Source organism: Lynx rufus, unplaced genomic scaffold (genome assembly GCF_022079265.1).
Source record: "Lynx rufus isolate CCGP_SWC_20201006 ecotype Redwood Valley unplaced genomic scaffold, mLynRuf1.p SCAF_34, whole genome shotgun sequence".
NCBI lineage: Eukaryota > Metazoa > Chordata > Mammalia > Carnivora > Felidae > Lynx > Lynx rufus.
Genome location: NW_025814850.1, coordinates 3361138 through 3383448, shown reverse-complemented (window position 1 = coordinate 3383448; position 22311 = coordinate 3361138). Strand labels below are relative to the sequence as shown.

At 48.7% G+C, this 22311-nt stretch overlaps 1 protein-coding gene across 13 annotated transcripts in view; it reads left to right on the top strand.

Moving 5' to 3' along the window:
• The window catches only part of PLEKHM1 (pleckstrin homology and RUN domain containing M1), a 44683-nt gene that overhangs the window by 7648 nt on the left and 14724 nt on the right, over positions 1-22311 (top strand). For 9 of the 13 annotated variants that reach the window (XR_006964689.1, XR_006964691.1, XR_006964690.1 and 6 more), the window contains exons 3-6: positions 1746-1993; positions 3728-4354; positions 10813-11224; positions 20032-20302. Coding sequence is in view for 10 of the 13 variants with exons in the window: in XM_047093454.1 (XP_046949410.1) it covers positions 1746-1993; positions 3728-4354; positions 10813-11224; positions 20032-20302 (1558 nt within the window). In the remaining 3 variants the exon portion in view is untranslated. Of the gene's footprint in view, positions 1-1745; positions 1994-2049; positions 2976-3375; positions 3479-3727; positions 4355-10812; positions 11225-20031; positions 20303-22311 lie in introns of those variants that run through there. The other 4 variants (XM_047093459.1, XM_047093460.1, XM_047093456.1 and 1 more) reach the window with 4 other exon arrangements.

Below are 22311 nucleotides of genomic sequence, written 5' to 3'. Positions count from 1 at the left end.
CCAGGCCAAGTGTTGAGGATGCAAGAATGAAAAAAAAAAGCAAGTCCTGCCCTCAGAGTAATCCCCCCACCCCCCAACTCCTGTGCTGTAGGTCAGGAAGTATTTGTTCCGTTTAACAGATGAGGAAATTAAGCTCAGTGAGGTTAAGTGAAATGTCTGCAGTGACCCAGCTGTTGACCAACAGAGCTGAGACCAACATCTGCCTCTGACTGCCAGGTCAAGGATCTTTCCTTTTTTCTTTCTTTCTTTTTAAAGTTTATTTATTTATTTTAGGGGCGCCTGGGTGGCTCAGTCAGTTAAGCGTCCTATTTCGGCTCAGGTCATGATCTCACGGCTCGTGAGCGTCCGACTTCGGCTCAGGTCATGATCTCACGGTCCATGAGTTCGAGCCCCGCGTCGGGCTCTGTGCTGACAGCTCAGAGCCTGGAGCCTGCTTTGGATTCTGTGTCTTCCTCTCTCTCTGCCCCTCCCCCCCTCATACTTTGTCTCTCTCTCTCTCTCTCTCTCTCTCTCAAAAATAAACATTAAAAAGATATTTTTAAATAAATAACATTTATTTTATTTATTTTGAAAGGTAGAGTGAGCATGAGCAGAGGAGGGGCAGAGAGAGGGAGAGGGAGAGGGAGAGAGAGAGAGAGAGAGAGAGAGAGAGGGAGAGAGAATCTCAAACAGGCTCCACACTGTCAGCACAGAGCCAGATACGGAGCTCAAACTCAGAAACCGTGAGATCATGACCTGAGCTGAAATCAAGAGTCAGATGCTTAACTGACTGAGCCACCCAGGTGCCCCTAGGATCTTTCGTAATGTGGACCATGCTCCTGTTTTCTTGGTGTTTTTATGGTTCTTCAACGTTTATTTATTTTTGGGACAGCGAGAGACAGAGCATGAACGGGGGAGGGGCAGAGAGAGAGGGAGACACAGAATCGGAAACAGGCTCCAGGCTCTGAGCCATCAGCCCAGAGCCTGACGCGGGGCTCGAACTCACGGACCGCGAGATCGTGACCTGGCTGAAGTCGGACGCTTAACCGACTGCGCCACCCAGGCGCCCCGGTGTTTTTATGGTTCTAAAGTGGCACTTGTAGCCTCTTCATGGAATCGTAGACCCCTAAACAAGGTGGAAAGCTTCACCCCTGCCCTAGATGGATCACGCAGGCTCCCACACCTGTAACTATGATGGAGCCGGTATTTAAACACAAGATTTCTATGGCTATCAAATCACTGAAGTTCGGTTTAAAAAGCAAAACAAAAGAAAAACATACAAATATCTTTGCAAAAAAATAACTATCTCTGGGTGGTATAAGTACGTAATTTTCCTTTTCTCCTCTATGCTTTGTCTCTGTTTTCTTTCTTTCTTTTTTTAAAATTTTTTTCCAACGTTTATTTATTTTTGAGAGAAAGAGAGAGAGCACGCGCGTGCGCAAGTGGGGGAGGGGCAGAGAGAGAGGGAGACACAGAATCCAAAGCAGGCTCCAGGCTCTGAGCTGGCAGCACAGAGCCCGACGTGGGGCTCGAACCCATGAACCGTGAGATCACGACCTGAGCCGAAGTCGGACGCTCAACCGACTGAGCCACCCAGGCGCCCATCTTTGTTTTCTATGATTAGCTTGTGCTAGTTTTGCTGTATACACACCCACAGGTAGCCGTGAGACGTGTGTGGGTGTGTGTGTATTTGGTGATAAGCACTTCCCTTCCAGGGGTCACCGCAGGATCTTCTAAAGGCCTGTGTTATGTCTGACACTGACTAGGTCATCAAGAAGAAGCTAGTGGGATCTGTGAAGGCGTTGCAGAAGCAGTACGTGTCCTCGGACACAGTGGTCACTAGCGAAGACGGAGATGCCAACGCCATGTGCAGTGCCCTGGAGGCTGTATTTATCCACGGCCTGCATGCCAAGCACATCCGAGCCGAGGCCGGAGGGAAAAGGAAGAAGAGCGCCCACCAGAAGCCTCTGCCTCAGCCTGTCTTCTGGCCCCTCCTGAAAGCTGTCACCCACAAGTGAGATCAGCAGGGGAGGCTTTGCTTTGGGGAGGAGCTTCAGTGTGGGTGAGCCTGGGCTCTCCCTCTACAGCTCTATGGGAAGGCAGCAGAGATGCTCTGTGTTCTAGAATGGAGATGGGTGAGATAGGGGTTATTGTTAGACCAAGCCTCAAGAGCCCCTCAGCGCACAGGCAATGGCCTGGGGCTGCTCAGGCCCCTGGCTGGTCGCCTTTAGCAGGAGCCGCTTTTTTGCCACACCGTGGCAAAGTTAGGTGGTTGGAACAGAGAATGTGTGGCCTGCAAAGCCTAAAATCTTTACTAAGTGGCCCTTGACAGAAGAGGTTTGCTGACCCTGCCTTGGAATGTGTGAACATCTCTATGCTAAGTATTATATCCTAACAGGCTGTGGCATTTTTTAAAGCAGTGGAATCCGGATCATCTGAATATCCACCCCGGGACGTTTGCCTCTGCGGCCCTGGCCCTAACTGCCTGGGCTTTGGAGCAAGCAGCTGCTGGCACGTTGCCTCTAAGGGCTATTAAATGCCACCTTCAGCCTGAAGGTGCCTTGTCGGTCTGTATCTTCCTTTTCCTGCTGACTGCCACCGCCCTATCTCAGGGTCTTACCTCACTCCCAGGTGGCAGTGGCTTTCTAATTGTCCCCCTTATCTCATTCTGTCTGTCCTTAGGTCAGGCAGCTGGTCAACATTTATTGAGCTTAAGCTAACCCGAGCTCATTCCCTGAGCCCTGTGGAGCACGCACTCCTATGGGCGAGACGTGCTCGGGGCACTGTGATGGTCAGAGGAAGGGCATTTACATCAGACCAAGGGTTCGGGAACTGAGTTTGGTACGTGATCTTATCCCGAGCAGCCCACCCAGAAGTCTGCGTGACTGCGGTCGAGTCATTTCCCGGTGTAAAAACTCTCAGGCTCCCCAGTGCTAGCCTGGAGTCCCATTCACTTCGTTGGAGCCCCAGAATCTGTATCCTGACCAGGTTCGCAGGTGATTCTGACGCACAGCCAGGTGTGGGGACCCTTGCCCCACTTTGCCTCACCGGTTGGATGCTCGAGACCCTGCATCACCTGACTTTGCAACCCAATCAGCCGCTCGTCCTCCTCCCTGTGCTGTAACGGGAGTGCTCACCACTCCTGTTACACAGCTGCTGCTTCCCTACCCTTGGTGCCTTTTTTCTGTCAGTCCTTGGTGCCTAAGGTTCCCCTTCCATCTTTGCCGCTTGAAATCCCTCAAGGCCCAGCTCTATGCCTTGCCTATCCCTAATCCCTATGCCTAATCCCTCAATGCCTTGCCTGAGGCATTGTTCTTACTGCAACCTGGAAGCGATTGCCTTCCCCCCACCCCAGCTCTACTGACCACAGGGTTCACCTCCGTGTGCCCTTGAAAGGTAGTAACCTGGACTGAGGGCAGGACCATGTCTGTATCCTGTATCTTCACGGCTCCGAAGACCTGGCACTTAGGGGCTCATCAGATGTATGCCGGATGAGCAGGTGATGTCAAGGGCGCCTGGGGAGTTGTAACAAAAATGGCAATTATCCTGCATGACAGTAACCTCGAAAAAGTGGGGAGTTGTAGCTAAATATTTCTCAATTCCCTGTAGAACACTGCTCTCTGAGATTTTTTCCCAAGCCTGTATATACTTGCAGTCGTTATTACTGGCTCCTGCTCACCAGTGGATAAAACAATCCTCCGTGATCTGAAATCATTTCTTGAAACAAGCCTGTCCTCTCCACCCGCAGACACATCGTCTCGGAATTGGAGCACCTGATCTTTGTCAGCACGGACGTGGGCCGCTGCCGGGCCTGGCTGAGGCTGGCCCTCAATGACGGCCTGATGGAGTGCTACCTGAAGCTGCTCCTCCAGGAGCCCGCCCGCCTGTGCGAGTACTATCAGCCCACAGCCCTGCTTCGAGACGCCGAGGAGGGCGAGTTCCTCCTCAGCTTCCTGCAGGGACTGACGTCCTTATCCTTCGAGCTCTCCTACAAGTCCGCCATCTTAAACGAGTGGACGCTTACCCCACTGGCTCTCTCTGGGCTTTGCCCGCTCTCTGAGCTCGACCCCCTCACCACCTCTGGGACCGAACTACAGCGGAAAGAGTCTCTGGATTCAATGTCCCATTCCTCAGGCTCGGAGGACATCGAAGTCCAGCACTCAGGCCATAAGATCCGACGGAACCGGAAGCTCACGGCCTCCTCCCTCAGCCTGGACACTGCCAGTTCATCCCAGCTGTCTTGCAGCCTAAACTCTGATAGCTGCCTACTCCAAGAGAATGGCTCCAAGAGTCCAGACCGTTCCGAGGAGCCCATGTCCTACGACTCCGACCTGGGGACAGCAAATGCCGATGATTCAGACCCGTCTCTGCAAGAGTGAGTGTCCTTCCCCCACTCCTTCTCCTCCCCCTGCCTTCCTTCCTTCTCCTCTTCCTCTTTCTCTCCCTTCCTATAGCATGTGATTGCCTGTCACTGAGCATTGACCTCTCTAAGGGCATAAAGGAAAAGGGGACCGTGGCTCTTCCTCAGGGACTGGAGTTGCCGGGACTTGTAACTGGAGGCCACATGGGGCAGCGAGGAGAATGGATTCAGGGAGGGCTCAGAGCTGAATCAGGATCCAGCTCTACCCCTGGCTGATCTTCCACAAGTTACCTAATTTCTCTGAGGCTTCGTGTAAAATATTATTGCCTCTAGGGCGGAAACGAACGGTTCGGAGTTAGATATACGACTTCCAAAAGACGCAGTGAAGCCCAGCGCGTCAGGGTGCTCCGCTGCGACCTCCCAGAAGGCCTCTGAAGGACACAGACCCTGAATGAGGCCTGGAGGAGGTGGTGCACAAAAGGGGCCAAGCAAGTGAGTGGAGGAAGAGCACAGGGAGCAATGAACTTGACTAGAGAAGGCACCCTGGGCAGAGCTATCTCTTTAAAAGAACTTTTTTCTATTTGAGTATTGTTGACACACGGTGTTATATTAGTCTCAGGTGTACAACGTAGTGAGTCACCATCTCTCTATGTTAACCGTGCTCACCACAGCAGAGCCTTCTTCATTCAGGCCCTTTTGAAACATTCATTTTTTAATAGATTTATTTTTATGGTAAGAAAAAAAAGTCTACCTACAGTGAAACGTCTTTTCCACCTTTGTAACCATAATTATCAATACCTTACATCTTTCTTTTTCTTTTTTTTAAAGTTTATTTATTTATTTTTGAGAGAATGAGCAGGGGAGGGGCAGTGAGAAAGGGGGACGGAGGATCTGAAGCAGATTCTGTGCTGACAGCAGAGAGCCCAACGTGGGGCTCGAACTCACGAACCGTGAGATCATGAGCTAGGCTGAAGTCAGACATTTAACTGACTGAGCCACCCAGGCACCCCCTTTACATGTCCTTTTCTGATGTTTCTAAATGCATCTAACAGATATGAATAGATAGACTTTTTAAATGTCTTTTATATTTCTTGTCTCTGCCTCATCCCCACAAAGCTATTATAAATATACTGTTTGATACCTTGTCTTAGAAGAGCTCAGAATTTTTGTTTTGGAGCTTCATATCAGTTTCTTCAGTTTTTTTTTTTTTTCCCCTGTGGCATGTGTTTCCATTGTATGAATGTACCTTAGTTTATTTGACCAGCCCTGTATTTACTGGACACTGGAGTTCACTCTTTCTATAAATAACCGTGTGTATGTGATCTTTTAATTCTATGCAACTATCTCTGTTGAGTAAAGTCCCAGAAACAGAATTGCTGAGGCAAAGGATAAATGAGTCTACAATTTTCATAGATAATCGCCTGTTTACACTCTGTCAGGAATGTACCTGTGCCCCCTCGGCCTTGTAGGCAGAAGGTATTATCAAACTTGGATATTTGCTCATCTAATAGGTAGAACATGATAAACTTTTTTTCAAGTTTATTTATTTGTTTTGAGAGAGAGAGAGAGAGAGAGAGAGAGAGAGCAAGCGAGCATGAGTTGGGGAAGGGCAGAGAGAGAGGGGGGGAGAGAGAGAATCCCAAGCAGGCCCCTCGCTGTCAGTGCAGAGCGTGATGCAGAGCTTGATCCCAGGAACTGTGAGATCATGACCCGAGCCAAAATCAAGAGTCGGACGCTTAACTGACTGAGCCACCCAGGCGCCCCGAAAATGGTAAATTTTTATTAAGCGCTTCCTTCAGCCAGACCCGTGTTCCCTCAGCCAGCGTCTAGGATCTTCTTTTCTACTCCTGAGTGCCCCTACCTTCTTGGTTCATTCAAGTCTTTACAGGTTTCCCAGCTGCTGTGGGAAGAACACCAGATTGGGTGCCGGTACGGACTGGCTTGTAGCAGGATCTGGCCTCAAGCCCTGTTCTACCAGTCCCAAGTCCAGTAACGGCAGGCCAAGCGTTGGCTCTGTGAGGTTGTTTCTTCATCTGTAAAGTGGAGGCTCCCTCATAGAGCTAGCTGGCTGAGAATCAGATCAGATGCCTGGGGGCGAATTACGGCTGAAGCAGCTTCTGAGCAACAGAGCACATTAGCTAGAACTTTCAAACCTCAAACAAGAATTTAGGTAGAACATCCTGGAAGGGAGCAATCCCCGCTCTATCGGCTGGCTGGGCCGATGGCGTGACTTAAGTTCATTCACCTGTCTGAACCCTTCCTTGTGTCTCCTCCTCCCCCAGGCCAGCCCGCAGGCCCTCTCTTTGTCATGTGCCCTGCTTTTATCTTTCGTGAGTCTTGTGATTGGAAAATTCCAGCTTAAGGCCATTGAATCAGTGACCGTCCACCCTGTGTGGGAAGCGTCATCCTGGGCATTGTGGGAGAAGTCAAGGGAAGAGGCTCAGGATGTACAGACCAGCGCGGGGCAGTGGCGTGCGGAACCAGCAAACACAGAGCACACCGATGCACAAACACACATCCAGCACCATCACTCTGAGTGCTGGGCTTGAAGTTATCTTCGCACGTCCACACACACCAGCTCTTAGAGGGTGTGTCTGAGGGTGAAATGTCACATCAGCAGTTAAGAGTTCGCTTATTTTTGTCATATTACTTAAATATTTGTTTACGTGGATTTTTTAAAGTTGATTTATTTTGAGAGAGAGAGAGAACAGGCGTTCTATCAAAATAAATGTTAAAAAAAGTTTTTTAAAATCATCTACAAGTTAAACATAAAGTACAAAAGATGTAACATTCCAAGGAAAGGTATTAACTTAATGTTTTCTGGAAACCAAACTGCAGTTTGCTTTGTGAATAGAGGATTGATGGCCTGAATAGCTTCTTTTGTGTTGGTTGGGTCTGAATTACAGTGATCGCTGAGAAGCACAGCTAGGGGCCGGTGGTTAGGAGTGTGTGGACTCAGGAGCCAGGCTGCTGGAGTCTTCCATTAACCAGCTTTGCGTCCCTGGGCAAGATACTCAACCTTTCTGACCTTGATGTGCTCATCTGCAAGATGGGGATAAGAATTCTAGGAAGTGAGTTAAGGTATGCAAAGCGCTTAGAGCAGTGCCAATCACAGGGTGAGTGCTCCATAGGTGGTGTCATTATCATTTTACTACTGGGGGTCCCCGTGATGTCAGTTCTCGCGCTACTTGTCTGTGTATACACGGCTGCAGATCTGTGCTTGATGATATTTGTCAGAGGTCGTTATCATGAGGCCTTCTCTTGGGGGAAATGATTCTTTGCACATGAAGCCCCCTCCTGTACTTTCATGAGCACCCCTGACCGCCAGGTGGTGCCGTGGACCCCAACACGCTAGTCCACGCGCTCAGGAAAAGCGCAGGCTCAGAATCGCTTGGCGGGGGGCACTTTATGGGGTGGTCATGCCGATTCTCCAGCCCATGCTTTTATTCCACACCTACGCCTCCGTGTACGCGCAATATACGTATGTATATAACACGTATATGTTTTCAGACTGTCTTCTAAATGAAAGCACAAACTTCTAGAATTTTTGAACAGGCAGTGTTTGAAAAACGCTGCCCTGAGCTGGACAGAAGTGGAAGGACCGGAGCGTTTCAGCCCTATGTTGCATTTTCTTCAAAAGTTTTGAAAATTCTCTTTCTTTCACTTTTCCTTCAAAACCTCATCTCTAGCACTTTTTCCCACTTGATGTGCATGTCTCTTATTCTCTCTGGGTCCTGCCGACCAGCTCTGATCCTTGTGAGACTCCTGTGAACTTGATTTCATCCTGACCGTGGTGTTGATTTGGTGGAAACTCTAATTTATCACACAAGCTTCTTGCTGTCGGGTGGTGTTTCTTTATTCCCACACCCAGTCCACTCCATCATTAAAATGTGTCTTACAGATGAGGGGTCATTTATAATTGATAACCATTTCGGTAATGCTGGTGAATATTTCCGTAATTCTCCTTCCTTACATTTTTATAGCCATGTGTGTAGAGGCTAAGCAGTCTTACCAGTGGCGATAAGAACAACCAGTGACAAATTGAGGTTAATGTTTATTGAGTACTTACTTTGTGCCAGATACTCTATAAGCATTTTACCTATATGATCTCATTCAGCCTTGAACGCAGTCATAGGTGGGTGCTGTTACCGTGCCGGTTTTACGGGTAAAGGAATGAAGTCCGTGAACTTTAGGAACCTATTGTGGGGCCACAGCAGTGTGCCAACCAAAGCCAACCAACATCACCCTTTAAGGAAACCCCTTACCCACTAGCTATGGATTTACCTATTCTGGACATTTAATACCAATGGAATCATACACTATGTGGCTTTTTGTGACCTCCTTCCTTCACTTAGTAGGTTTTCAAGGTTCATCCGTGTTGTAGCATGGGTCATGGCTAAATAATATTCCATTGTGTGAATACACCACAATTTGTTTTATCTTTTCAGTTAGTGGACATTTGTTCTATTCCTACTTTTTGGCTACTGTGAATAATATTGCTGTGAACACTCATGTACAGGTTTTTGTGCAGACATTGTCTTTTAATTCTCTTGGGTATATACCCATGAGTTCAATTGCTGACTCATATGGTAACTCTATGTTTAACTTTTAAGGAACTACCAAACTGTTCTCCACAGAGGCTGCACCATTTCACATTTCCGCCAGCAGCGTGTAGGAGTTCCATTTTCTCTACACCTTTGCCAACACTTGTTATTCTCTGTCTTTTTAATTTTTTAAAAATTTTTAATGTTTCTTATTTTAGAGAGAGACAGAGAGAGAGAGACAGAGCATGAGTTGGGGAGAGGCAGAAAGAGAGGGAGACACAGAATCTGAAGCAGTCTCCAGGCTCCGAGCTGTCGGCACAGAGCCCGACACAGGGCTCGAACCCACGAACCGTGAGATCATGACCTGAGCCGAAGTCGGATGCTTAACTGATTGAACCACCCAGGTGCCCCTCTGTCTTTTTTTATTATAAGCATCTTGGTAGGCATAAAGTAGTATCTTATTACGGTTTTGATTTGTATTTCACTACCGTCTAATGATATTGAGCATCTTTTCATGTACTTTCCATTTGTATACCTTTAGAGAAGTGTCTCTGTAAACCTTTGCCCATTTTTCAGTCAGATTATTTGTTCTAATATTATTGAATTGTAAGAGCTCTCTGTATTCTGGATACTAGACCCTTATCAGATATATGATAATACTTGGATATAAGATATGCAGATTTTTTTCCTGTTCTATGGGTTATCTTTTTACTTTCTTGATAGTATCCTTTTGAAGCACCAAAGCTTTTAGTGTTGATAAAGTCCAGCGTACCTATTTTTTATTGTTTACTTATTTGTTGGCTGTCATATAAGAAACCATTGCCTGACCCAAAGATTTATACCTGTTTCCTTCTAAGAGTTTTATAGTTTTAGCTCTTACTTTTAGGTCTTTGATCCATTTTGAGTTCATTTTTTATATGGTGTGAGGTAGGGGTCCAACTTTCTTCTTTTGCATGGGACTGTTCGCTTATCCCAGCACCATTTGTTGAAAAGACTATTCTCTCCCCACTGAAATGTCTTGGGCTGCAAATCAGTTGCCCATAAATGTATGGGTTGTTCACCAATGTTTGACTAGCATGTCTTGAAATGTTGTTTGGGGTTATGATGTAGATAAGAGCACACAGCTCAGCCAGAAGACATTAAGGTAGAAACTTGAGTTCTAAAATCCTTATGGAAATGAGCTCACATTAAGGGGAGTTTGGCACGTCTTCTGACCCAGTCTAAACCATTAGGGCAGATATGGGCAATCTCTTGGGCCCCGGGTAGCTTTGTTGTTGTATGAATCTGTATTCGCCCGTGACATACTCTGTTGGTTCATAAACAAAGGAGGAGACAGCAAATAGTTCTAGTTCAGAAACAGAATGTGGATTCTCAGAAGCCTCAGGAGAAGGGGAGCAGCCACTAGCCAGTGCACATTTTAGAAGGCCCAGAGTAGTTTTCATGTGCGTGCGTGTGTGTGTGTACGTAAAGACAGTAACACTGGCTCCCCGTAGTCCCTGAAGCACCACTGAAGGGCAGGAAGAGGCAGTACCATTGGAAGAGTGAGCAGGGGCACACCCCATGTATACTTGCGTGCACACTCCTGCACCCCGTGTACACTGATCTCCGGCAACAGGTCCTGGGAACAGGAGGCATGTGGGACCCCAGATACGGCCCAGCTCTGGTGGACCAGCGCTTGCACCGGAGATCCCGGGCCCCGCAGTTCCCTTGGCCACCCACTCTACCTCAGTCCCAGCTGGGGAGACACTTTGTGAGGAGTGTCAGAGGAAGGCTTGTGTGTAAGCAGAGGAGCACGGTGGGTGGATGACGAGGATGTTTTGTTTTTGAAATCCCCAGACAGCAGTTTTGCCTTCTTACCGCCGTCCCAATAGCCTTGGGCATTCTAGCTGACAGCTTGTCACACAGGTTTCTCTGTTTAAAAACTTCCAGGGTATTGTCGGAATTCAGCAAAGCCCAGGTAAACTCTGTGCCAACCAACGGACTGAGCGGACTGAGTGGAGAAATGGAGATTCCCACGGGGCGGGCCTCACTCCCCCTCCCCGGCCTGGAGGCCAGCATCCCTTTTGATGTGCCCGCAGAGCCCCTCCCGCCCCAAGCATCCTCTGGGACTCAAGATGGGGACCGCAAGCAGGAGCCGCCTCCCCAGGCACCTGGCACCCTGGGCTTGCTGCAGTTGGGCACTGCCAAAGCTGTCCCCTCGGTGAGCATTTTAGACCAGAGGCCTTCCAGTCCCGTGAGAGAGGCGGCGGCCAGAGCAGTCAGCCCGGGGAGCGGCCAGCAGAAGTCTCTGGAGGATGACGGAGCTGCACGGAGCCTTGGGGTGTCCTCACCCACCAGCCCGGTGAGTGATACAAGCTTTTCGGGGAGAGGTCTTGGGGAAATGTCTCAGAGCTGGTGCAGGGTCTCCCCAGCTAGCCACCCCGAGTGGTCTCTGCCTTGTCTCCATTAGCCCCTCATATCTGTCACGGCGGACGTGAGCCAGGCACGATGCCAGTCCCTTCCCATGGGTCTCTCTTGTCCTCTCACATTGACCCCGTAGAGAAGATAATTCTCATCTGATCATAGACCCTGCACATAACCACTGCCACTTATCAGCTCAAGGCCTCGGGCAAGGCACTTTGCCTCACTGAGCCTTGGTTTCCTCCTCAGCTCTTGTTATTATTAAATTCAGATTTGCTAAAATACCAGACTTTGAGAATACTCATCTTGCAATATGAGCCAGGTTAGAACTGCACCATCCCATATGGTAACCACTAGCCACACGCGGCTGTTGAATGAGCATTTAAAATGTGGTTAGTCCAAACTGAGATAAGCTATGTGAAATAAACACTGGATCTTGAAGGCTTAGTCTGAAAAAAAAAGAAGGTGAAATATCTCAATCATTTATCGATTACGTGTTACAGTGAAAACATGTTTGATACTGGGTTAAATATAAAAGTTAATTACACGTGTTTCTTTTTACATTTTAAAAACGTGGCTAGTAGAACATTTAAAATGATACATGTGGCTGGAATTCTATTTCTGTTGGGCAGTGCAGCTCTAGAATGGGCCGGTCTCCTTTGTTGATAACCCCGAGGGAAGCCAGCCCTGGGAATCTCCTGCACAGAGCCATGAGTCAGAGGCTTGAGAACTATCGGCCCAGTGAAGCGGTTGTCAAAGCTGTGGACCTGAGCTCTTTGCCATTTCACATTTGTCCTTGAGGATGAATAGCCAGGGTAGGAAGTTGTATGCACGTGTGCATGTGGACATACAGAACCCCAGGTTTATCCCAGCTGCTGTCTGGGGTCACGTTAGGATATAGTCTTGCTTTTTCAGCTCCATCCGTGCGTATCTCTCATCCGGTAGCTTCCAGATCCTCTAACTCAGGATGGGGCCAAGGCCGTGAAATAGATTAGGACATGCGCGCGCACACACACACACACACACACACACACACACACGCTTTTAAAAAGCTTTATTGAGATATGACTCATATACCATACAATTCACCTAATTAAAGTGTATAATTCCATTTTTTTTATATATTCACAAGGTTGTGCAGCCATCACTACAATCGAATTTGAAAATATTTTCATCCCCCATAAAAGAAATCCCTTGGGACGCCTGGGTGGCCCAGTCGTTTGAGGGTCTGACTTCAGCTCAGGTCATGATCTGTGGTTCACAAGTTCGAGCCCCATGTCGGGCTCTGTGCTGACAGCTCAGAGCCTGGAGCATGCTTCAGACTCCCTCTCTCTCTGCTCCTCCCCTGCTGATGCTCTGTCTCTATCTCTCTCTCAAAAAATAAATAAAAACATGTGAAAAGAAAAGAAAAGAAATCCCTTACCATTAGCAGTGACGCCCCATCCTCCTCCTCCGGCCTCACTCCTCTCATCCCCTGGCAACTACTTATTTCCTTTGTCTATAGATTTGCTATTCTGGACATTTCACAGAAGTGGAATCATGTAATATGCAGCCTTTGGTGACTGGCTTCTTCCAATTAACATACTGTTTTCGGGATTCATCGTTGTCGGAGCCTGATCTGTGCTTCCGGGAGTAATAATTCATTGTAGATTCCTTTGTATGAACCCGTCACATTTTATTTTGTCCTTCATCAATTGATAGACTTTTGTTTTTTTTCCCCCCATTTTTTTGGCTAATATAAATAACACAGCAATGAACATTCATGTACAAGTTTTTGTGTGGGTATATTTTTGATTGTCTTGGATGTATACCCAGCAGCAAAATCTCTGGGTCACATGGTAACTCTATATTTAACCTTCTGAGGAACTACCAAACTGTTTTCCAAAGCAGCGGCCCCATTTTATATTCCCACCAGCAATGTATTCCATCCTCACCAACAGTTCTTACTGTCTTTTTAAAAATTGTCATTATAGCTAGCCGAGGGCACCAGCAGTATCTACTTACGGTTTTGATTTGCGTTTCTTGAATGACTAATGATGTCAAGCATCATCTTGTTTGTGTGACTTTTGGCCATTTGTAGATCTACTTTGGAGAAATGTCTATTCAGAACCTTGGCCCATTTTTATTTTATTTTGTTTATTTTTCACTTATTTATTTTGTGGGAGTGCGGGCATGAGTAGGGGAGGGGCAGAGAGAGAAGGAGAGAGAGTCCCAAGCAGGCTCCTTGCCGCTAGCACAGAGCCCGATGCAGGGCTTGAACTCACGAAACGTGAGGTCACAACCTGAGCCAAAACCAAGAGTCAGATGCTTAACCCACTGAGCTACCCAGGCACCCCTTGGCCCATTTTAAAATGGGATTATTTGTCTTTTTATTATTGAATTATAATAGTTCTTTATATATTCTGGATTGTATACCCTTATTAAATACATAATCAGCAACTATTTCCTCCCATCCTGTGAGTTGTCGTTTCACTTTCTTGGTGGTAACATTTACAGCATAAATGTTTTCAATGTTGATAGAGTCCAGTCTACCTATTTTTTTCTTTCGCCATTTGTGCTTTTGGTGTCCCGTGTATACCCGTTTCCTAGCCCAAGGTCACAAAGATTGATGTGTTCTTCTAAAAATTTTATAGTTTTAGCTCTTACATTGAGATCTATGATCCATTTTGAGTTGCCTTTTGTATATGGTATAAGGACGAGGTCCAGCTCGATTCTTTTGCATATTGATGTACAGTGGTACCAGCACCATTTGTTCAAAAGACTATTATTTCCCCCTTTAGAACGTTTTCGAGGAATGCTGTAAAGTGATCTTTAGTACACATCTCAGTGAGTAATTATATACGACGTACCCTCTATGGCCACCCTCCAGATGGAAACATAGAACATTTCCAGCCCACCAGAAGGCTCTCTCATGCCTTGTCCCATTGTTCCCCTCTAAAGGAAGCCTCTATTCTGACTTCTAGCACCGTAGATTAATGTTTCCTATTGTTCGACTTCATTCGTATGGAAGGAACTGTACAATGCATACTCTTTTGCTTCTTTCACTGAGCATTATGTCTGTGGGGTTCACCTGTGCATATAGCACGAGGCTATAGTTTGTTCTTCTCCATTGTTCTGTAGCATTCCATTGTAAGAGTATATCACAGTGCATCTATCCATTCTCCTGCTAACAGACATTTGGGTTGTTTCCAGGTTTGGGCTATTATGATGAAAGCTGATGTGAACGTTCTTACATCTGTATTTCGGTGAACCCCTCTGCACTCTTTTCTGGGGGTATATATCTAGGAGCGAAATTGCCCAGTCATTGGGAAGGCATATGTTTACCTTTAGTGCATACTGCCAAGCAGTTTTCTAACAGTGCTTGCATTGACTTGTACTCACATTGGCAATATGTGAGCATTTTCATTGCTCTTTATCCTAGCCAGTGGGTCATCAGTCTTTTTCATTTCAGTCACTCTAATAGGTGTGTAGTGGGACCTCACTGTGGTTTTAATTTGCATTTCCCTGATGACTAACGATCTTGATACCTTTTCGTTTGCTTATTGGCTATTGGAAGTCTCTAAGTCATTGCTTCATTCTTAAATTGAGTTGTGTGTATTTCCTGATTCATTGGTAGAGGCTCTTTACATATTATGGATATGTCTTTTATTAGAGAAAAAAATATGTCGCATATACATATAGCAAACGTTTCTTCAAGTCTATGGCTTGCCTGTTTTTTTAACGTTTATTTATTTATTTTGAGAGAGAGTGTGTACACTCATGCGCGTGCAGAAAAAGAGGGAGAGAGGAATGCCTGGGTGGCTCAGTCGGCTAAGCTCAGATCATGATCTCGCAGTTCACGAGTTCGAGCCGTGTGTCGGGCTCTGTGCTGACAGCTTGGAGCCTGGAGCCTGCTTTGGATTCTGTGTCTCCATCTCTCTCTCTCTGCCCCTTGCCCACTTGCACTCTGTCTCTCTCTCTCTCTCTCTCAAAAATAAACATTAAAAAACAAAAGAAAAAGAGAGGGAAAGAGAGAGAATCCCAAGCAGTCTCCACACTGTCAGTGCAAAGCCTGACTTGGGGCTTGAACTCACAAACTGTGAGATCATGACCTGAGCCGAAATCAAGAGTTGGATGCTTAACTGATTGAGCCACCCAGGTGCCCCTATGGCTTGTGTTTTAAATCTCTTAATGGTATTTTTCGTGGAGCAGAAATTCTTGGTTTTAATGCTCTTCAATTTATTGGCCTCTCTGTTTGTGGTTTATGTATTTTGTGTCTATTTTTAAGATCTCTACCCAAAGCTGTGAAGACCCCTGTATTTTCATCTAGAAGCTTTGTTGTTTTACCTTTTGTAATTAGATTTATGATCCACTTGGGATTGAGTTTTGTGTATGGTGTGAGGTAAAAGTCAAAAGTCACGTTTTGTCCATACAGATATCGGACTGACTAGCACCACTGACTGAATGTGACTGTATAAGCCATGTAGCTGTATAATGAGGGTCACAGTCTCCATTTTTTACTATCCTGAAGAGTCTTCAGGGCCCAGAATGTCAGAGGACTCTGAAGGTTTTGAGCCGACAACTGTCAACACCCTGAAGGGTAAAGAAGAACGACTCCACAGCCCCCGGCTTGAGCTGGAAGCAGGGGGCTACCCCTAGGGTCTGGGGCTGCGCGCCCTAGCAGGATGCCACAGAGTGGCGTTGACCAAGCTGAGTTCACTCCCGTCCAAGACCTGACTCGTGTTGTGTCTCAGCTCCGACATCCTGTCTTGCCAGGGTCCCAGAGCTGATGGGACAGGGCAGCTTAACTTGTCACCCAAGCTCCTCTGGCCTCCGGCAGCTTCTGCCACCGCAGGCTCCTTTCAGCCCCAGGCTTTTCCATTTGCCATTCCATCTGCCCGGACCCTTTCCCAGCTCGCCCCTTTTCCTCACCCTTGTCTCCGCCTTCCCCCAGCACCCTGTCCCAAAAGCACCGTCCCCAGTGACTCCCTTTCCCATTTGCCTGCTTCACTTGATTTCCTGCCTCTGGACTCGAATATCGGCTCTGTGATACGGAAGAGCATGTCTGTTCCCTTCTGTAAGGTCAGCTCTGCACACCGTACCTGGGTGAGTGCAGGCGTAATTAATGGTTCTCGAACTCTCAGAGACTCTCGAGATGCCAGCTTGGGAGTTTACGCTGAGAAGTAGGCCGCCAAATGCATGGGCTGGGCTGGTGGGTCTGACCAGGGCGGGCTCCGCCTCCCTGCAGGCCTCAGGGGACTCAGGTTGCTGAGAGCCCACAGGGCCCACTCATCCCTCCACTAAGTAGATAGTCGCTGGGCACTCCCGTGCAGCCCACCTGGTGGACCCCCAGCTCCGCCCCGCGTGTCACCCCTGTGAGTCTCATTTTCCTGTGCTTCTGTCACTTAGTCACTGCCATTTATTTGACACTTTGGTGGCGTGGGGTGGGGGGGGGTGAGTAGAGGGTTCTGACTGTCAAGTCGTATAACCATGAGAGCCATTCAGTCTTTCTTTAAAAAAGAAACAAAAAACATTATTTTAAATTCATTCACCACAGAGGCCCTGCGCTGGGCCAAGCACCATACTTGGTACGGTGATGGGACAGGACGGACAAGGGCCCTGCTCCTTGGGGACAGACACTGGATCAGGCAAGTCATTACCCACATCATAATTACACTGGTGACAAGTGCCAGGAAGGAGAGGGGCCGGGAGTGGGGGAGCTAAGGGGACTTCTATTTGTGGACTCCGGGGGGCTGTGAACGGATTTCTCAGTTGCACTCCAGAGGACAGTCTGGATTCTAAGACTTCACCCAGTGAAAGTGGCATTCCTCTGTCTCGGGCCCCTCGTGGCAGGTGCTGCCATGGCTTTGACCCGTGGTCTGTGGTGGTTTCCTCCACTGTTAGAGCGGCAGGGAACTGGCCAGATGTGGGGGCTTGAATGAGCAGAAGGTAGGAAGGTAGGTGGTAGGAAGGGGGAGGGGGAACAGTGGGGTGCTCCCCCCACACCCCGCTTCGTGACCGGGGGCCCTGGCTGGGGCACAGCTACAGAGCTCTGTCCAGGCCTGTGTGCAGTAGCTCCAAGGACCCAGTGTTCCCACTGGTTTTGTCTGTTGTCCAAGAGAACAAAAGATGTTTCCTGGAGTATCATTTCCTGGGGGCTGACCTGTGGCCGCTGGACCGAGTCTGAACACTTCCCGGTCGTCTCCCTCATCTCCTTGGAGAGAAAAGCCCTCACCAGTGAACTTATATCACCTCACAATTCACATTTGTCTCCTTCCTTCCAGTCCCCTTGCCCCAGCCTTGTTATTTTATGCCAAAGACGTTTGATACTCAAGAATTATTCCCTCATCTGTGATAACTCTGTGCCAGGCAGAAAGAAGAGTGGCCATTGCATACAGCTTGGTAGGTGCTGGGTGGGGTGGGCAAAGAATGCCGTGGGAGCCCCGAGGAGTCCCTGACCCAGCTAGGCAGCGGGAGGAGTGTAGGCTGGGGAATAGTCAGGAAAGCTTCCCAGAGGAGGTGATGGACGGCCCCTGAGCTGAGTCTTAAGGAATAGTGAGCTGGGAGGCCGCAGGACTTCCCAGGTGTGTGTGCCAGGCTCTGTGGGGCTCCTGGCCATTTTCCTCGGGGAGCTCCCCTGGGTCTCTATGGCCCAGGCAGGCCTTGTTCAGAATCTTGTGTTGCAAATGCTTCCCAAGTAGCCACCCTGATTGACACATTGTCCTGTCACTGACTGAAGGAAGCACCTGCTAATTCCGAGGGTTTTCAGAGGGAGCCCTGGAGCCCAGCTCTGAGGCCCCGATACTCGCGACTCAGAGTTCTCCACTCTTGGCTTAAGGTGCCATAAAGCATCTGAATGGATTAAAGTGTGCAAACCAATCCCTCTAGGGCAGCCTCAGCCTTACTCCCCTTCCGCGTCTACGGGAGCAGAGAGGGCAGTCTCGTTTAGGGGGTGGAAATAGCAACTTCAGGGTGAGGTTGGTGACACTTAACAAAATAGCTGGGCTGGACCCACCTCTCGTGTGAGTCACTTCCTCTGTGTAGACAGCCACTTAGGGCAGTCCAGCCAGCTTTCTTCTTGCCTCTGCTCATCCATGCTTAGGCACAGAAAGGCAGGGAGTGCTTGAAATGGGGGAGGCGGGAAGCTAAAATCCCTTCCCACAATTCTGTGACCCCAGACCCACCCCACTTCTCCCACTGGTGAGCAGCTTCAGTCTCAGCAACAGAAGAGGTCCTGGGTCCTGCTCACCCATGCCTCCCTCATCTCAAACCCTATAAGCAGGGCTGACGAACTGTAGTCCTTCAGTAACTGGTGCTGGGATGATGGGATGTCCACCTGCGACAAAATAAAGGTAGACCCCTTCCTCACACCATACACAAGAATTAACTCAAAATCAGTTGGAGACGTAGGGGAGCCTGGGTGGGGTGGCTCAGTCGGTGAAGCCTCCGACTTCGGTTCAGATCATGGTTCGTGAATTCGAGCCCCACGTCGGGCTCTGTGCTGACGGCTCAGAGCCCGGAGCCTGCTTCCGATTCTGTGTCTCCCTCTCTCTCTCTGACCCCCCCCCCCCACTCTCTCGCTGTCTCTCTCAAAAATAAATAAACATTAAAAAAAATTTTTTAATAGGCAAAGAATTCGAATAGACATTTCTCCAAAGAAGATCTACTGGTGTCCACTGAGCACGTGAAAAGATGCTCGGTGTCATTGTCCTTAGACACTGGGGAAATTGCAAACCCAAACCACAAGACGGTACTTCACACACGTGAGGATGGCTATAATCAAACAGATAATAAAAACGTTGGAAAGGATGTGGAGAAATTGGAATCTCCATATGTGGTGGGAGTGTAAAATGGTGTAGTCACTTAGGGAAAGAGTTTGGAAATTCCTCAGAAAGTTAGACACAGTTACCGAATGGCCCATCAGGTGCACTCATAGACATGTACCCAACGGAATGGAAAACATACGTCCACACAGAAATGGTTACGTGAATGTTCATGGCAGCATTATTCATAATTGCCCCAAAGCAGAGACAACCCAGATGCCCATCAGCTGATGAACGGACAGACCAAATGTGCTACATCCATACCTTGGAATACTAGTTAGTAATAAAGAAATACTGATGCCTGCCACAACATGGATGGACCTAGAAAACCTGATGTTCAGAGAGAAGGCAGACACAAAGACCACATTTAGAAGATTCCTTTTATATTGGGGCACCTTGGTGGCTCAGTTGAGCGTTCAACTCTTGATTTTGGCTCCGGTCGTGATCCCAGGTTCGTGAGACTGAGCCCCACGTCAGGCTCCACACTGAGTGTAGAGCCTGCTTAGGATTCTGTCTCTCTCTTTCTCTGCCTGTCTGTCCCCCTCCCCTGCTCATGCTGTCTCCCCCACACACACCCCAAAATCAATATACATACAAATGAATAAAAAGACAAACCATAAATGAAGATTCTGTTTATGTAAACAGAATGGACAGATCTCTAGAAACAGAAAGTAGATTAGTGGTGGCCTAGAACTGGAGCGGTTGAGGGGAAATGGGAACTGACCGCTCCCGAGCACGGGGTTTCTTTCTGGAGGAATGAAAATGTTGTGAAGTTCGTGGTGCTGGTTGCACAACTCCGTGAATACACTGAAACTATTCAGTCGTGCGCTCTAAATGGGTTCCTTTGATGATCGGTGAATTGTGTCTCCATCAAGATGTCTGTAAAACAAAACAAACACACAAAAACCTTCAAACACCACCTATGTCTTCCCTCCCTTCCCACTAGAAGAGCAGGAGCTGGATTTCAGAGGATGACTTCTACCGGCCTCCCCAGGAGCCGCCCGCAGAGAGCCCTTCAGAACACTCCGTGGCTTCTTCCGGAGGGACTCCGGAGTCCAGGCCTGGGCTCCTCCGGCATTTTTCTCAAGGGCCAAGGAAAAGCCACTCCACGGGGGCCTTAGACCAAGCGTGCGTGCCTTCCCCAGGAGGCCGGCCAAGCAGGGCAGCGGCGGCCCAGGAGCACCAGAACTTCAGGGTGGTGCACCGCAGGCAGATGGGTAGGTGACCGCAGGGTTCCAGTGACCTTGCCGCGGGGACAGTGCCTTTTGGAGAGCAGTGCCAGAGCCCTCTTTTCCATTATCGGTTGGGTAGTGTATTCTCACGAGCAAAACCTCTTCCCAAAATGTAATCAGGAACACCCTTGCTGAGTAATTCAGGGAAGCATTTCAGGAAACGTGCTATATTTTCTCATGAGAGCTCCACAGTATCATGCCCCCAAACCTGTTTCATATATTGAAATACTGAAACTCTCCCCCTGAGGTCGTGTGACTATGCACGACTCTGGGTTCTGCCTGTAGCTCAGAGCAAACCCTGCCTCCGGAAGGCATTTCAGTGCCCCTTCCCGAGACCTCTGTCTTCGATGGTTTGTTTAACAGCTCTGGTGGGGGTGTATCAGCTCTGCCATCTGTTAGCCGTCCTCTGTGCGCTGTTTACAATGAGGCCAGCTCGAGTTCCGCACCCTGTGCAATTCTAAAAAGCATTCAGTAACCATAACTGAATTTCTCCACAACCCCCACAAACAGAAAAGTCTGCCCTGGAGCCGGTCTCTTTCTCACTTCATTTTCTTTTGCCGTGACCCAGCAGACGATTCCGGCCAGGTTCCTAGCTTAGGAGAGCCCTGGTCTCCACACTGGCTTCTTTTAAGTTTTTCTTGTAGTCCGTGTAACCATGCCAGAGAAAGTGTGCCTCATGCCTAGGCCGTCAGGTTCCCTGAAGGGTAGGAAGACCCTATACAATTATCTGAAATCTCCAAGGCTAGTTCAGGCTGCGGAAGAGAGAATTGTGCGTCCTTTGGACCCCCCAGTTGCTGGCAGAGCCCTAGGAACCAGGGAGCATAGAGGGTTGTGTGGTGTCCAGGCACACGCTCATTCAGCGGGTATTTATTCAGTATCTGTGCTGTGCCAGGCTGTTCTGGGTGCTGGGGACACAGCAGGAAGCAAAGCAACGTCCCTGTCTTCACAGACTTCCTATATCCTAGTGCAAGAGGCAGGGAAGAAGGGAATTAACAAGTAAATGTATAGTATGGACTGATGATAATAATTGCTATGGAGAACTTGGGAGTGCCACGGGGGGGAGCGTACTATTTCATATGGGTGGCCAAGGAAGCCCTCACAGATAAGGTGACATTTGAGGAGATGTGCAGGGAGAGAGGCAGGAAGGCACAGGCCGACCTGTGTGGCTCCAGCAGGGGAACAGATGCAAAGATCCTGCCATGGGCACGTGCCCAGGAAACCAAGGAGATGGGAAGGGGGTGGTTAGAGATGAGGGCGGAGTGACGGAGGGCCTCGCGGGCCACAGAAGGGACGTTAGCTTTCCCTCTGAGGGAGATGGCAGTCATTGCAGGGTTTGGGGCAAAGGGACGTGATCTGACTTCCTTTAAATGGGGAGTCATCCTGGCTCGTATGTTGAAGGACCTCAGGGGAGAGAGACCAGTCAGGAGGCTCTCGCCACAAGCCAGGCCAGGGGTGACAGCCATCCAGCCCGTGTGGTAGCGGTCGAGGTGGTGAGAAGCAGAGGGTTCCGGATGTGCCAGCAGGATTCGCTGATGGGCTGCGTGTGTATGTGTGTGACAGAAAGGAAAGGTTTTTAGCCCAAGCAGCTCGAAGGATGCAGTTTGCCATTTATGAGATGAGGGATGTTGGGAGAAAAGCTGGTTTGCAGTGGGAGGGGCAGGAATTGATTTTTGGGCATGTCAATTTTGAGATGCCTATTCGATATCAGCCGTACATGGTGCAGGCGGAGATCTGAACCTGAAGTTCAAGGGCGAGGTTCAGGCTGGAGATAAACGCTGGGGAGCTGTTGGCATAAAGCCCTGCGCGTAGGCACGATCAGGTAGGAGGTGGGTGTCAATGGAGAAGGGGACCCAGGACTGAGCTCTGGGGTGCTCCAATGTTGACATGTCAGGGAGAGGCGGAGGAGTGAGCCCGGGGGACAGAAGAGTGGCCCGTCGTGGCGGAGGAGTACCCAGAGTGGCCCCTCAGCAGCCGTGTGAGGGAAGTGTCTCATG